The sequence below is a fragment of the Phalaenopsis equestris genome, unplaced genomic scaffold (genome assembly GCF_001263595.1).
Source record: "Phalaenopsis equestris unplaced genomic scaffold, ASM126359v1 Scaffold000174, whole genome shotgun sequence".
Lineage (NCBI taxonomy): Eukaryota > Viridiplantae > Streptophyta > Magnoliopsida > Asparagales > Orchidaceae > Phalaenopsis > Phalaenopsis equestris.
The window spans coordinates 1,099,165-1,114,714 of record NW_018164616.1 but is presented as its reverse complement, the minus strand read 5'-3'; the positions used below and the strand labels follow the sequence as shown (position 1 = coordinate 1,114,714).

The 15,550-nt window shown below is 35.1% G+C and overlaps 2 protein-coding genes across 3 annotated transcripts in view; one reads left to right on the top strand and one right to left on the bottom strand.

Moving 5' to 3' along the window:
* LOC110022230 (cytochrome P450 71A9-like) overlaps nucleotides 1–15,550 on the bottom strand; it is a 100,792-nt gene that overhangs the window by 33,724 nt on the left and 51,518 nt on the right. The window lies entirely within an intron of this gene.
* Nucleotides 1–15,550, top strand: part of LOC110022228 (nuclear pore complex protein NUP155) — a 32,307-nt gene that overhangs the window by 2,513 nt on the left and 14,244 nt on the right. Inside the window, exons 3-10 of one of the 2 annotated variants that reach the window (XM_020721059.1) lie at nucleotides 2,822–2,948; nucleotides 9,050–9,312; nucleotides 9,402–11,034; nucleotides 11,106–11,318; nucleotides 11,503–11,750; nucleotides 11,837–12,227; nucleotides 13,149–13,351; nucleotides 13,461–13,818. In XM_020721059.1, coding sequence (XP_020576718.1) covers nucleotides 2,822–2,948; nucleotides 9,050–9,312; nucleotides 9,402–11,034; nucleotides 11,106–11,318; nucleotides 11,503–11,750; nucleotides 11,837–12,227; nucleotides 13,149–13,351; nucleotides 13,461–13,818 — 3,436 coding nt within the window. Of the gene's footprint in view, nucleotides 1–2,821; nucleotides 2,949–9,049; nucleotides 9,313–9,387; nucleotides 11,035–11,105; nucleotides 11,319–11,502; nucleotides 11,751–11,836; nucleotides 12,228–13,148; nucleotides 13,352–13,460; nucleotides 13,819–15,550 lie in introns of those variants that run through there. The other variant, XM_020721060.1, reaches the window with a different exon arrangement.

The following is a 15,550-nucleotide window of genomic DNA, read 5'->3' as shown; positions in this document are numbered from 1 at the left end:
TTTGTAGTAGGGATTTAAAAAGCGTAACATGACATTGCATGTTGGTGCGTTCTGCAACACCTAGTGACCACTCTCGTTCAATAAATTATTATCATTTCACTAATTCGCTGCACATATTGTATGATATTCATGTTTATGAAGCCTTACGATCACATAGTTTTGATGGTTTCTATCTCTAAGATATCAAGTACTTGCACTCATTGCTCTTGTTTTATGATCTCATACAATGGTAGCGTTCTCTTAATTGAACCTTTGGAGAGATTTTTTAAATTGATATTTAAACTTGTACTCACCACCGATATCTTATCATTGTTTTTGAAGTTTATCACACATGTAGATGCACACATTTTTTATGCTTCAAGTTAGTACATTTGAACTAGATACATCACAATCTAATTGATATATTGACCTACATATGATGGTGCAAAACATTCTTAAATAAAAATCATAATAATTTCCCATCTTTATTTAATCATGCATGCACAATGAGGTACATTGAACCCAATTTGAGCAAAATATTCACAAATAAAGAAGGCCAAAATATTTGCAAATAAACAAAGCGCCAACTGTCAAGTAATGCGATGCACATTTTTTTCCCAACAATGGCTATGTAATAGCGAGCATTTAAGTTGAACTCAAAGAAATATCATGGCTTTCAAGACATCATATTCATCTTTTACCTTTTTTCCAACTATTTTTGAATTTGGGTAGGAGTCCTCATTTTTAATTCATTCGTATTACTATTTTGTGTAAGTCTTTCTATAGAACTTCTATCCAGGCTGATTTGACCCTAATTATAGGATGTTGTGCGGGAGATAAAACATTAAATTTTGGTTTTATTGCCATGATTGCAATATTTGCAATGCTTATTTGATGTAATGTGATATATTTTTAGGTTTAGAAGTGGATATTTGAGAGAGAAAGAGAGAAACCCCAAAGTAGTAAAGAAGAAGGAAATTTTCCTCAAAGAGAATGCTAAAAGAAAGCCAATCATCTTCAGTTATATCCCATGGCTTAGAATTTATTGTAGCAGTCATATTTTCTTAGAAAATCTAGCTCTAATAATAATTATGAAGTGACATTCATATCCACAACAACAAATGATCATTTACTCGTAGCAAATAACAAATGACATATTCGATGATGACAAACATGACACTTTAAATGATATTGACTAACCTAACATAAAAGATGACTTATGTTAGATACTTGGAACTAGGCATCTTGCATTGCATCACTTATATGCTTTATCATCTATTCCTTATTTTTTATACTAAATTCAAAATACTTAAAAATTGATCAAAGCCATGTATGACTCAATTTTTTTGCAATAATGGAAAAGAAATGCATGCATCTTAATGCACATATTCAAAATTTTAATTTTTTTTTAATATTAAATCTTAATTATAGTTCAAATTTTATTATTTTTAATAAGTCATTGTTGACAATACTTCACTATCATCAATTTGCAATAAGTGTAAAATATGACTCATGTGTCATATGCAATTTTAAATTTTATTCTATATAGCAGTTGAAGTATCAGATGGAATTAGAATTTAGCAACTCATTGAATGTATGATTAATTAAGTTCGAGGTGCAAGCAAGTTAGGTAGGATATTTAGTGATAAATAATGGGCGAGAATGAGGTGCCAAGCATATGTATATATTTATTAAATGATCTATCAAGAATCGAATTATTTCTTCGTAAAGTTTATATGTAATTTGTTAAAAAAAAATACATCCACTCAACCTCTGATTTTATCCTTTTATTGGGCATGCTGTATGATGTATCTTATTTGATGGTATTTTGTTTTATTTGGTAATATATTGTTTGGCTTGAAAATACTTTATTTTTGAGCTTGAATTGTGACTGTTCTCTTATTTTCAGTGAGGCTTTTCATGAATTTTTATAGTTTTATGCTTTTTATTTCTACATTTATTTGATGAAAATTTAATCTTAGAGGGATAATAATTTTAAATCAAATTATTTTAAGACAAAAGTCAATATTTATTTAATAATTTTACCGATTTCTTCTTTGAAACTCCAAATCGATCTTCTACAATATAAGTGGAATCTTGTATTTCTATTTTGCTAAGGTATCTTATTAAGTAGTCATTTTAAAATTATAATTTAAAATAATAAAATTTATGCCTTCTATTCTGTTATGATTATATTTATCTGAAAACTGGTCATCATTGCCCATCCATTTTGTGCATTCTATGACATTTTAATTTATAACTACTTTTGATAATTAGTTATTGCTTGTTCATGTCATCCTTTATGTCTTAAATCAGAACTATTTGTAGTGGAGTACTTTTTCTTCAATTTGTTGGAATATCTAAAATAACATAGTGGATATGTAATATTGATATATTCGAGTTTTGTTTATGTTTATTACCTCCATTGGATTGTGTGAAATTGAAATGATAGCCAGGTTTTGTAATATCTAAATTAACAGAAGCTTGTTTGATGCTTGGATATTCCATTTTATTAGTCCCATAGTACATATGGTATTTTAAATTAAATTATCAATATATTTGGAATGGAATATTTTCTTTTGTTTTTTAATTGATGAGATATTTCCATTCAAGTAGTTATTTTATTTCCAATAGTGTAGGTTGTACTTTTGTTTTCTTAATATCTGCTATATTGTTTCAATGTAGGTTCTCACATTTTTAACATTGTGCGGAACTACCTTTTAACTAGTTTTCACATTTTTAATATTGTGCGGAACTACTTTTAAACTAGTTTTCACATCTGGTCATACTTTTGAACGAGATGTTGCCGATCATACTTAAAATCGCTGTCATTTGTATCTAGGGATGGACAGTGTACTGAATACAGTGGAGAGGAACAATTGATTTGTGCTGTTGGTCTTGCTAGGGTGAAACCGGGTATATTTATTGAAGCAATTCAGTATATTGTGGTGGTGGCAACTCCTGTTGAGGTAGACTATAGCTTCAAAAATTCTTTCTTAAACCTGTTAAACTCTATTGGATGTGATGTTATAATCTTAGGCCTCATGTTGGCTTAATGTTTATGTAATAAGCATGAAACACAAGCACATTTTGAATAGTGTGTTGATGTAATCCTCATGCCGCCACTCCTATAAATATCTTACGCAAATTTCTGCTGTATCGGTACAGGCTCTTTCGTAAACTTTAAGCATTCATCTTCATCATCCTTAATTTTTGGCACCAATCGACGAGCTTCTTTTATTTAAAGTAGAACAATATTATGATGAATGCAGATATTTGCCTTTAAAAGTTAAAGTTCTGATCTATGTAAGCAAATGTTTCATTGTGGATTCATGGTTTCCTTTGTATTTGTTATAAGAACAGAAAAAATCCAAACTATGACTAAATACTTGAATGGGTGTGTTATTGATCATGCATATATATAAGATTTTAATTTTATGATTTATTACTTCCTAGTTTTCTCCATCGATACTTCCCTTCCTAACATTTTGATAGATTTTTGTGTTCCAAATTAACAGCTAAAGGATTAGACTTTTGTTATATCATTTGATTGGTAAGGATTATTTTTATAGACTTTTGTTATATCATTTGATTGATAAGATTGCTTATATATAGGCAAATAGAGCCAATACAAAACCTGAAATAAAGAGGAATATATCATCAATTGTAATGATATGAAAACTTAAATAGAAATATACCAAGCTATATAGTACTTTCCTATAATACTATTTCTTTTCTCATATTTTTAAAAGCTTTATCTCAAGTTGAAGCATATACTCAATTAGCTCTAGCTTATTACATTGCTCCAAAAATTAAAATGGATCAAAGTCTCAATAAAAGTTTATGGTAGTTGTTTTGAGTTGGGAACATGGGTTTTTTTAATCTTTTTTAATAGTATTGCATATCAAATAATAGTCAATTTTTATGTGTTTTGTTTTATGTCATGAAACACAAGTTCATTAGCAATGTTAATAGTTTATAACCCTATTTTGAGTAATTAGATTAGTGATTTTTTCTAGTTGGATCTTAAGCCATTTTATCTCACATTTAATGTGTCATGGTTTTGTATCACACCTTAATGCTTGATCTGGCCATTATTGTTTGTTACTATCTCTTCCATGCACCCAAATTATCTTTATAAAATATAGTTACCAAATATGGATTTCTTATCATCAATGAACATAGCATAGTCAACGTCAAAGAAGATTCCATATTAAGATGTCTATTTTTTTGTTTATATGAGAAATGATGGCTTTGGAGGCTATGTTTTCTTCTAGTAACATGCCTAATTCTTAGGAAACATCAAGTCAGACCTTGAAAAGCCATAGATCTCACTTAAAGAATTCCTAAACCTTGAAATTATTGAGATTGTGATCAAGCTTTATATGAAAGCATATATTCTAGCTTGAGGAGAAGACAACAATAAGAGTGCATGTTAATCTAGATTTTTACTCAAATTTTAATCTTATTAAACATCAAGAATTTGCTTCTAGTCAATAAAATGGAAATTTAGAAAGACCTCTCAATATTGTTACTATTATAGTCAAATTCAAGAAGAGGGTGGAAATTATAAGTGACATGTTTCAAACCTTTTGAAGTGGACAATTCTTTAACTAATGAAAAAGTCACTCTACACTTGGCTACCGTGTTCTCACCATGGCCCCTCCAAACGAGAGAAGCGACAGAGCATCCTAATTTAAGAGAAAAAAAATTGTTATTAATTTTAAAGAAAATTTGACTCTATTGAAGCTTGATATGAAGTTTTAATTATAGATGTATGAAAAAATAGTTGATGCCATAATTTGGATGGTTTGTTTGAATAATTAAAGATGTTGCTCTTACTTTGTTGGTGTGACTATGCATTAAAATTTGACTTTACTTAACTCAAGCTTTCCGATCATTCAACAACGTGGTGGGATACCGAATTTAATATCTTTTTTATGTTGGGTATGGCGTGGCCCCGATTCAATTAACTGTAAAGATTTAGTTTGACCTGGATTTAATGAAAACCACTCAGATTGGTATTCGAGGATATTAACCATTTACTTGCTTCCTAAGATTTTGTTGTTTGCACATTTTTTTGGATAACGAAAGTGCGGGAGTTTTTTGCATGGATGCGGGAAACAAGCCAGCAAGCTGAACTGGCTGGCATAAGGGAGCCGGTCCAGACCCTGCTTGAGGCGACCGGTTCAGGATGCGACAGAGTTAAGCGGGATTTACTTCCTTTCCCGCGTCCCGCTCGATCGAGTGGCATTGCCGCTGACCCTCCCTTTATTCTTCCTTTTCCGTGTTTTATTTGGGAGAGTCTTTATATTGCTGCTTTGTTGCATTAGGGTTAGTTTTTGCTATGTTCTACTTTTATTTATTTTGTTAGAGGGTTGTATCTGAGGAGGAAGTGGTGCTCCGACTGTTCCCTCCTCGAAGACCGTGTTTTATCATTCCTTTTTACCATTCCCACTATCCCCCCCGAGATGCTCCAACTGCTGCCGGCCTCCCCATCCTTCATCCCCACACCCAGCCACCCTTCGCCTAACGGTTTACTCTTGTTGTTCAGCTACCCGGACGCCACCCCAGCATTCAACTACTCTGTCACTACAGTCCAACATTGCTGTCTCCCTCCACGACCTTCATCCCACCCCTGACCACCGCCGATCTGCAGCATAACCTGCTGCCCAACCATCCATCATTTCTGTCCCTGCAGCTCTACACCTTCCCCTTGCTGCCGCCACCCCTACCAACCATCCCGACCCACCTAGCCAACCTCCATCGCCCTTTGAATACATCTTAGGGTTTTCTACTTGTGTCGTTCATGTTTTGTGATGTTGTTTTCTGTTGTGTGGTGTTGTAGCACTCTTTCTACATAAATAAAAGTTTATTTTTGCATTTTTCGTTGAATTTCCTATTAGTTTCGGTATCAACAGGTCTAGTCCTTTGACCTTTCAACTAACTCAATGAAATGGGAGATCTCTTACTTTATGCTCTTATAAATACACCCACATTAGTCAAGAGGAAGATGCCTTCTAGTTCTCGGATATTTAAACTATAGTATCCCACAAGTAAAGGTTAAACCACCTGAGGCGGGCATACCTCCTGCACTAACACAAGCCATCTAAAGGTGGAAGTGAGATCGCGTCCCTCACACGGGAGTTCCCAAAAATGTAAGCAACGACTTGACTAGTTCGTCTGGACAGAACCAATCTTTGTCCCTTTTGAGGAGTTGGCCGGTCCTCTTGGTCCGCTTTTAGGTATCATATTATTATTTATTCGTTGTCCCAAGAGTCAGGGTTTAGGTTTTTCATGAGTTTGTTCGGGACAACCATTGACATCCCTTATCTCTCTTCGAGGGTTGTATCCAAGGGTTCGGACGGTGCTCCTACTATATTTTGTTCCCGATGTGGTGATTATTTCTCTATACCCTTTTGCATCCCCCCCCCACACATTGCTCCCGGCCTCCCCTTCCTTGTTGCAGCCAATTACAATTATATTTAAAAAAAGTCATACACAATCCTAATTTGACAGCATAAAAAGGAAGTAATTTACTCATTTTAAAAGCCATTCCAGCAAAGTCTAAACTAAAAAAATAGTCATTTTTCTTCATAATTTAAAGTACCGAAATTTTTTTTGAAGAAAGTTAAAAAATGGATAATTTTTTAAAAGTTGATGGCATTTCGTAAAATTTAGATTGCGCCTTTTTTCTTGGTTACCTTCGTTGGCAGTTGGCTTTGATGGTCCAGCAGGTTGTTTTGCTTTTGATTTAAATCGACATGATCAATTGTGATTGATCAGGTGATGCTTACCATGCTCACAATTTAATGTCCTTAATAGATTGCCATATAATGAGTATCCTAAATCTTCATTGGCATCAATTCCTTTTAAATCAAGCTGGACAATTATAATGTGTGTGGACTGTATTTAGTATTTACAATCTGCTTATTCATCAATATGGTCCTTTCTATTGATAAAATTCTAAATTTGCATAAGCATTACTGGAATTGTTGAAGCAAATTACAATTATATTTCAAAATAAATCGTACCCAATCCTAATTTGAAAGCATAAAAGGGAAATAATTTACTCGTTTTAAAAGCCATTCCAGCAAAGTCTAAACTAAAAAAATGGTCAATTTTCTTTCGGATTTTAAAATACCCAATTTTTTTGGAGAAAGTTAAAATATGGATAAAATTTTAAAAGTTGATGACATTCTGTAAAATTAAGATTGCGCCTTTTTTCTTGGATACCTTTGTTGGCAATCGGCTTTGATGGTCTAGCAGGTTGTTTTGCTTTTGATGTAAATCGACATGATCCAATGTGATTGATCAGTTGATGCTTACCGTACTCACAATTTAATTTCCTTAATTGTTTTTCATGTAATGAGCATCCCAAATATCCGTTGGAGCGAATTCCACTTTCAATGCTATTTCTATTGTCATTGTTGTGCCATTTCACAAGTGCATCAATAAGCATACCAAAACTATACCTGCCCACCACTTATGTTTGTAGGCGTACTAAAGCATGAATGCCTTCTTATAGACAAAATGTGATGAGATATAGTGGCAGCCAACTGAAGATTCAGACACATGCCTATGTATCTAACATTTTGTACTATTAAGCTTTCAAAGAGGTTGATTTTTTTATATGGCTGAAGTAATTTAATACATCACAAGAGATAACTTTTGCTTTGGAAAATATGTAAATCGTTTCCTTTGTGCTTCATGATGCCATTAACCATCCACTCACAAGGCACCCCTATGTGATATATTTTGAAATAGGCCAAGGTTCATCTAGAATCCATGCCCATATAGTGTTATCAAAATGTACGTGATTTTGAACCTATGAGCTGTTGCGGACTATGCTATGTACATCGGCTTAGAAAACTGTGCTTTGCTTTTTCTCCTTTCGATTATTGAGCCTCAGAGCCACTTGTTCTATCTGGTAAGGCAATGCTTTCTATGAATCTTGACTCGCTGCTTCAATGGGCACCTTGGTATGCTTAACACGCTTTATCTATCAAAGATTGCCTCATAGGAGGGAACCTATGGCTTTTAATGAGGCAACCTGCATTCACAACAAAAGCTTCATACATCTTTTGAGTCCTTGTTCACCTCAACCCCTTTGGTTGCCAATCGGACTTAATACCTGGATTTCATAACTTTTGGATGCCAATCAGATTGCTGCCATTTTGTGCAATCGCAAGGAAACTAATATTTTCATATTGCCTGCTAAAAATTTCAGTTATTTTCTCCGGAACCCTTGTGAAGGCTTTCCAAATGGACTTGATAAGCCAAACCTAAATAGTTGAATAGGGATTATGATGTGATTTTAGCCGTTTGCTGGCTTTTAATGATCAAAAAATATAGTTAACTATTAGATTTACTTCCCATGGTGTTGGTCACCCTCTCTTTCATCATAGATCTCAGATCTTAGCCTTCAGTTTGTTATGTTGTTTTGCACCTGGACGTTTTTAAGCTACCATACATTAACTGCAGGAATAGATCATAAAGAATAGCTCTTATAAAGGCATCCACAGAAAGTGTCGTGCTACAAAATGCTTTGTGGTATTCCCATGCTCCACTCCCCTGGTGTGCATTGATTATCACATGTGTGATAATTTTGTTTGATTTTTAGGTTAAACTGATATCTGCATTTACTTTAGGTTGTGATTTCATATTTTCTTTCTTCTAATGAGTTTCTATTTTTAAGATGATTTTAAACCTTATAGGGTAATGAAGTATGGTTCTTTGGTTGTTTTTTTTTTCCAGCTTTCATTTTCCTTCTTGTTTTTCTTTTTAAAAAAAATTATAGTTTTTTAATAGACATGCTTGTTTTTATTTATGCAAAAACAAGTGAAAAGCAAGTCATAAAAGCCTGAAACACTACCAGGCTATCAACATACTTCCTAGTATTTCCCTTCAGTATTTGAAAGCTAAAATAAAAATTAGGATTAATTACCCCTATCTTATAATATTTATTATATATATATGTTAGAGAAGCTGCTGCTTTTCCTTTGATAGTTTGATTTTTTTTTTTTTTAAACGGGACCTTGCTATTGGTGACCATTTTTCCTGTTGCTAGTTACTTCTTATTGGAGTGTGCTGTGCTGCTAGTGCTGATGGTACAGATCCATTTTATGAAATTTTTCTGCAACCATTACCTGAGTATACAATGCCCTCAGATGGTGTCACTATGACATGTGTTGCCTGCACGGATAAGGGTCAGATTTTTGTCTCCGGTCGTGATGGACATATTTATGAGATTCAGTACACAACTGGCTCAGGATGGCGCAAGCCTTGTCATAAGATCTGCCTGACAAGTGGTTTTGGTACTGTTGTTTCAAGGTAGCTGGCAGACAATGTTATTTTACATTTATGCTATAAGCTGTTTTGCACTATTTATTGACGTTATAATATCAGGATTACACATGCAGATGGATTTTACCAAATGTTCTTAAGTTTGGAGCCGTGGACCCAATTGTAGACATGGTTATTGACAACGAAAGACATGTTATTTATGCACGGACAGAGGCCATGAAACTACAGGTCTTTGATTTGGGAGTAGGTGGTAGTGGCCCCCTTAAAAGAGTTGCTGAAGAGAGAAATTTAATTGATCCACGGGATTCACAGCATAGAGGTAGGCGGCCTGGATCAATATCAATTTCTCAGGCTGCTAAGCCATCAATAGTTTCTATTGCACCTTTGTCCACTGTGGAATCAAAATGGTTGCATATGGTAGCGGTTCTATCGGATGGGAGAAGGCTATACATTTCTACTTCACCTTCCAGTGTTAGTAATGCTTCTGCTAGTTTAACAAGTCTTGGTAATGCTGTTCAGCGACCATCATGCTTAAAGGTTTTAGCAACAAGGCCTTCACCACCCTTAGGAGTTGGTGGCGGGCTTACCTTTGGAGCTATATCTGCTGCCAATAGAACCCAAACTGAGGATATGGCCTTGAAGGTTGAAACAGCTTTTTATTCAGCAGGCATGCTTGTTTTTTCAGATTCTTCAACTCCAGCTGTATCTTCTCTTCTGATTGTGAATCGTGATCCCACTACTCATTTATCTCACCCTAGTAACTTTGGAATTTCTTCAAGAAGTCCTCGTGCATTGCGTGAGCTAGTTTCTTCCTTCCCTGTGGAGGGTCGAATGCTGTGTGTTGCTGATGTTTTGCCTCTGCCAGATACTGCAGCTACTGTGCATTCATTGTACTCTGACTTGGATGAGTTTGGTGGATTAATGGAATCACGTGAAAAGGCTTCTGCTAGACTGTGGGCTAGAGGAGACCTTCCAACCCAACACATTCTACCAAGGAGAAAAATCATTGTTTTTAGCACCATGGGTTTGATGGAGATTGTTTTTAACAGGCCTGTGGATATTTTGAGATTACTTTTCGAGTCTAATGCGCCAAGATTGCAAATAGAAGAGTTTTTCAATAGGTTTGGTGCTGGAGAGGCTGCTGCAATGTGTTTGATGTTGGCAGCGAAGCTAATTTCCGATGAAGAAACTATAATAAGCAATTCTGTTGCTGAGAGGGCAGCTGAAACATTTGAAGATCCTGCCATTGTTGGCATGCCACAGCTTGAAAGTATTGCTGCGATGTCAAGTGTCAGGGCCCCAACTGGAGGCTTTAGCATGGGACAGGTGGTACCGGAGGCAGAGCCTCTTTTTTCTGGTGCTCATGAAGGTCTTTGTTTATGTGCATCCAGGCTGCTCTTTCCAGTGTGGGAACTACCTGTTTTGATTGTTCAACGAGAGAATGGATCTGATAGGCTGTTTGAAGATGGGGCCATTTGTTGCAGACTCCCTAGTAGTGCAATGCAGGTTTTAGAAAGCAAGATTCGCTCACTGGAACAATTCATACGGTCCAGACGAAATAAAAGAAGGGGACTGTATGGTTCTGTTGCTGGTAGAGGTGATTTTTCTGGTTCAATTCTATATTCAACTAGTCAAAATGAAGGGAGGAACCTTTTTGGTTTATCCTCTGTTGGTACTGGTTCCGGAGATGCTGCTTCAAATAAAAGGCAGAGACTTCTTTATACTAGTGCTGAGCTGGCTGCAATGGAGGTGAACAAATGTTTTAAGACTTATATGTAATCAATCTAAATTCTCTTCTAACCCTTTTAATTTTCAAATAGGTGAGGGCGATGGAATGTCTTAGAAGACTTCTTCGGAGATCCAGTGAAGCACTTTTCTTGCTACAAATTATCCACCAGCATCATGTGGCACGTTTGGTTCACGCTTTTGATAGCAATGTTCGTAAAAAATTAGTTCATTTGACATTCAATCAATTAGTTTGTTCAGAGGATGGTGACCAACTCGCCATGCAACTAATTTCTGGTTTGATGGAGGTATACTTTAGCCTCTCATGCATGCATGAGATATTTTACTAATATCTGGATTTTTCATCAACGAAGCTTTTCTGTTTTTCCCCCTCACAAGTAGTTAACATGTCATTCATTCCATATTTATGATTTTTTCTTATTTTTTTCTAAATTTTGCAATCTGCTCATCAATTTCCTTTTATTGCTGCAGTATTATACTGGCAATGATTACAGTGGTACAGTAGATGAGATTAGTGCCAAGCTAAGGGATGGTTGTCCAAGCTACTTCAACGAATCTGACTATAAATATTTCCTTGCGGTTGAATGTCTTGAAAGAGCGGCTATGACACTCAAAGCTGATGAGAGAGAGAATCTTGCAAGAGCTGCTTTTAATCATCTAACCAAAGTTCCAGAATCTGTAGATCTAAGAGCCGTATGTAAACGATTTGAAGACCTAAGGTAGGGGGTGACATCTGTAATGTTTGTTTTGCTGCCATCCTGCTCTTATCCAGAAATGCTAACATTCCCTTATATGCATGGTTTAGATTTTACGAAGCTGTGGTTCGCTTACCATTGCAGAAAGCTCAAGCTCTTGATCCCCAAGGTGATGCTTTCAATGTTAAAATTGATCCCAACCGGCGTGATAATTCACTTGCTCAACGACGACAATGCTATGAAATAGTAATGAATTCCCTTCGTTCTCTGAAAGGCGATGTTGGCAAAGTTTCTGGTTCAGGAACTATCCTTGATCAGGCATCTCGTGACAAATTTATTCAGCAGATCATTCAGCTTAGTGTTCAGTGGCCTGATACAGCTTTTCATGAATATCTTTATCGAACGTTAATTGAACTGGGCCTTGAAAACGAGTTGCTGGAATACGGGGGCTCTGATTTGGTTTCATTTTTGCAGAGTGCCGGAAGGAAACCGCTGCAAGAGGTTTGTTCTCCCCTATTGCTAATGAATGTTTAAAATGGATTTTGAGCTGCAAGGTTGTGGTTTGCAAATCCTTATGTAGAGTGAAACTTGAATTGATTGTATGAAGGCTCGTAACATAAACTGGCTGCATTGAGAGCAACATGCATATAACACATTAATGAATTTAATGCATTCCTCACAAAAAAATATTGCTATGGTCTAAGCAATATTTGAATATTCTGAATATAATACAACTTTTTTTTACTATATTTGAATTTTTTGCAGTGCAAGCTTAGCTTTCTCGTTTTATATCTAGATCAATGTTATTGCACTGAACGAGTCAGTAAGACTTCCTTCGGGAATGTTTTTTTTTTACCTAGCTCGCTTTCCAAAAACTTGGCATATTTAAATTTTTGTTTGCGCAGGAAATGAACAAAAAGAGTTACGATGTATATGCTTCTTTTCCATGGCCTAAATTTTGTGACCGATGCTCTTTGAGAGCAGATCATGCATCTCTGTAAGAGTAACAATGATTTAATTTCCTACATTACCTACATCAACATCATAACGCCTATAATTAAGTTAGCCTTCTCTTTTGTTTAATGTTTCTTGATTTATGCGGATAAAGTGGACTCCACATACATCTTGGTGGAACTGTTTTCTTGAATATTATAATAATTCCACATTCATATATTTCCAATGTTTGCATGCAGGTATTCTCTATCGCCAGTACTTTTCAGGGAATCTCGGTTGAAAATAGTTGAAACATATCTTTTGCTTCTTGTCATGCTACCTTTTTTTTATTCAATTATATTATGCAGGAGCACTGAACATAGTTCTGCATGGCTCCTTTTTTGTATGCATCCTGTTGTGACGTTTCCCTGGAAATAGCATTATTTCTTACTTTAAAATTTATTTTTCTCCCAATTCCTCTCTATTTAGGTTCAAACTGCCGCTGCACTAACACCGATTTCTGCTACAAAAGACACGGAGATGCTTATTCCTTCTAGTCAAACCAAATATCTTGACCTTCTTGCAAGATACTATGTTATGAAGCGTCAGCATTTACTCGCGGCTCATGTACTCTACAGATTGGCAGAAAGACAATGTAATGATGCTGCTGAGGCTCCTACATTGGATCAGAGGTTTGCTTGCTGTTCCTATTTTATATGCATCACGATATTCTTTCGTTAACATAATTTGGTAAATTCTTTATTCATTGAATTTAAATTACATTTTTTTGATAAAACCCAGGCGGCAGTATTTGAGCAATGCAGTTCTGCAGGCTAAAAGTGCAACTAGCATTAATGGACTATCATCTTCAACCATGAATTCCATGGATAATGGTTTGTTGGACTTGCTTGAAGCAAAACTGGCTGTTCTTCGATTTCAATTGAGAGTAAAGGAGGAATTGGAATCTGTTGCATTTAAACTAGAAGGACATCAGGTGACTGATGAATCACATCCAAATGACCCATTTCCAGGAAGAAATCTGGTTTATGATGCCAATACTGCAAAGAATGCTAGAGATAAGGCTAAGGAGCTGGAATTGAATGTGAAGAGCATCACCCAGTTATACAATGATTACGCTGTACCCTTTCAACTTTGGGAGGTGAGGACTTCAAATATTTTAAAATATACAGATAAAGCTTAAGAACATCAGCTCATTTTTTGTATTTTGTACAGTATGGGCCATATGGTTTTAATTGCACAATTTAGGCATTGCACTGTTTAATTTGTGCTTCTGCATCTAATTTGTGTTGTTTTGATATAGTTAATATTGGTATGCTAGTCCTAGATTTGGTTGTTTTGGAGCATTCTTATTTTATGGTTATCAATGCCTGTTATTTGTCTGCATACTCTCTGTTTACTGTTGCTTGGTCATTAAAGGCTATTACAGTTTGTATGGCATGAGTGCATGTGCATTCTTGTCTTCAATAGTCTTCTTTAAAACATTGATTTGTATGAAGAAAAATGCTTTGAAATTGCAGCATTATCTTAAATTAAACTGTAGAATTTTGTATCTTAGTAATCTATGAATTTGGAATGTCTGTGTCAAATTTTGATAGAGTTGCTTTTTTTTAATCCATTTCTATCGAGATTATATCATGTGTTAATCATATATCCGATTGTGATTTTTCAATTTTGAACTTTATGATGGAAAGATTGATTAGGAGTCTATGCTTGGATATTGGAAAATGAAATAGAGAAACTGCGTCTTTATACCTGTTTGGCATTGTGGATATATCTTCCTCATTTGTATAGGGGCAATATGGTCTAGCTTAGTTCGGTCTGATTCTTGTTCAATCCATGTAAGGGTTGTTTCGCCATTTTTGCTTGAAGTATTATAAAGCATCTATATAAGAAATTTTGTGGTGAGCATTTTAAAAAATAGGAAGGTTGAGATTAATTTGATTTATGGAATAGAGAAATATATATTAATATGACCAATGTGGAATTGTAAGAGAATGTGTAGACATAGTTCTACGTGATTCAAGAAAGTTTACTTAGCCAGATTCAAAGAAGAATGATTGGAAATTGTGTAAATTGGAGTTAACGTGCTATGTAGCACTTTTGCAATGAATGGTAGAGGAGGATTCATAGAGGCAATCCCAAATAATTGGGATAAAGCTAATGAAGATGATGGTAATTAAATTTAATGGATTTGGTACAAAATGCAGCTCTTGATATGAATGAATGGAGAAAGTTTTATCAAATGAACAATATTGATGAAATGATAATGATGTTGCCATTATCATAAACTCCTTTTGAAACTGAACAATTTGACTGAAACCAAGCATTTTAAGCTGGAGTTACTAGCATGCTCCATCCCTATCATCAGTGTGGTTGGGATTATGCAGGAGTTTCCAGAATGCTTGCCCATTCTATCCCTTACAGCACATTTACTGTTGTGCACATTTATCAGTTTTGTTGCACTTTAATTCAGAGCAGTTACACTCTCAGTATGGATTGCAAAATTTTTAACATAAATTTATAGATGTTCACTGCAATATTTTTCAGATGGTTATTGTCCTAACAAAGGACATATCGTTGATTGTTTGATGCGTTGCTGAACAATGATGCTTTGCTAAGAACTTTTGTCACATTGATAATCCAACCAAGCTCAATATTTTTTCAGAGAATGCTATAATTCCGAACCTGAGATCCAGTGAATGATGAACCCCCCATCCATCAAGAATGAATGGAAAAGGTATATTAAAGCCAAAAAAGGGTATTGATGGTTATTATCAAGTGATATATTTGATGAGCGAAAAAAATGATATTTTTTGCCATTTAGATGCAATGAGGTAAGTCCCCTCCACAGAAAATGGAAACCAAAAGTC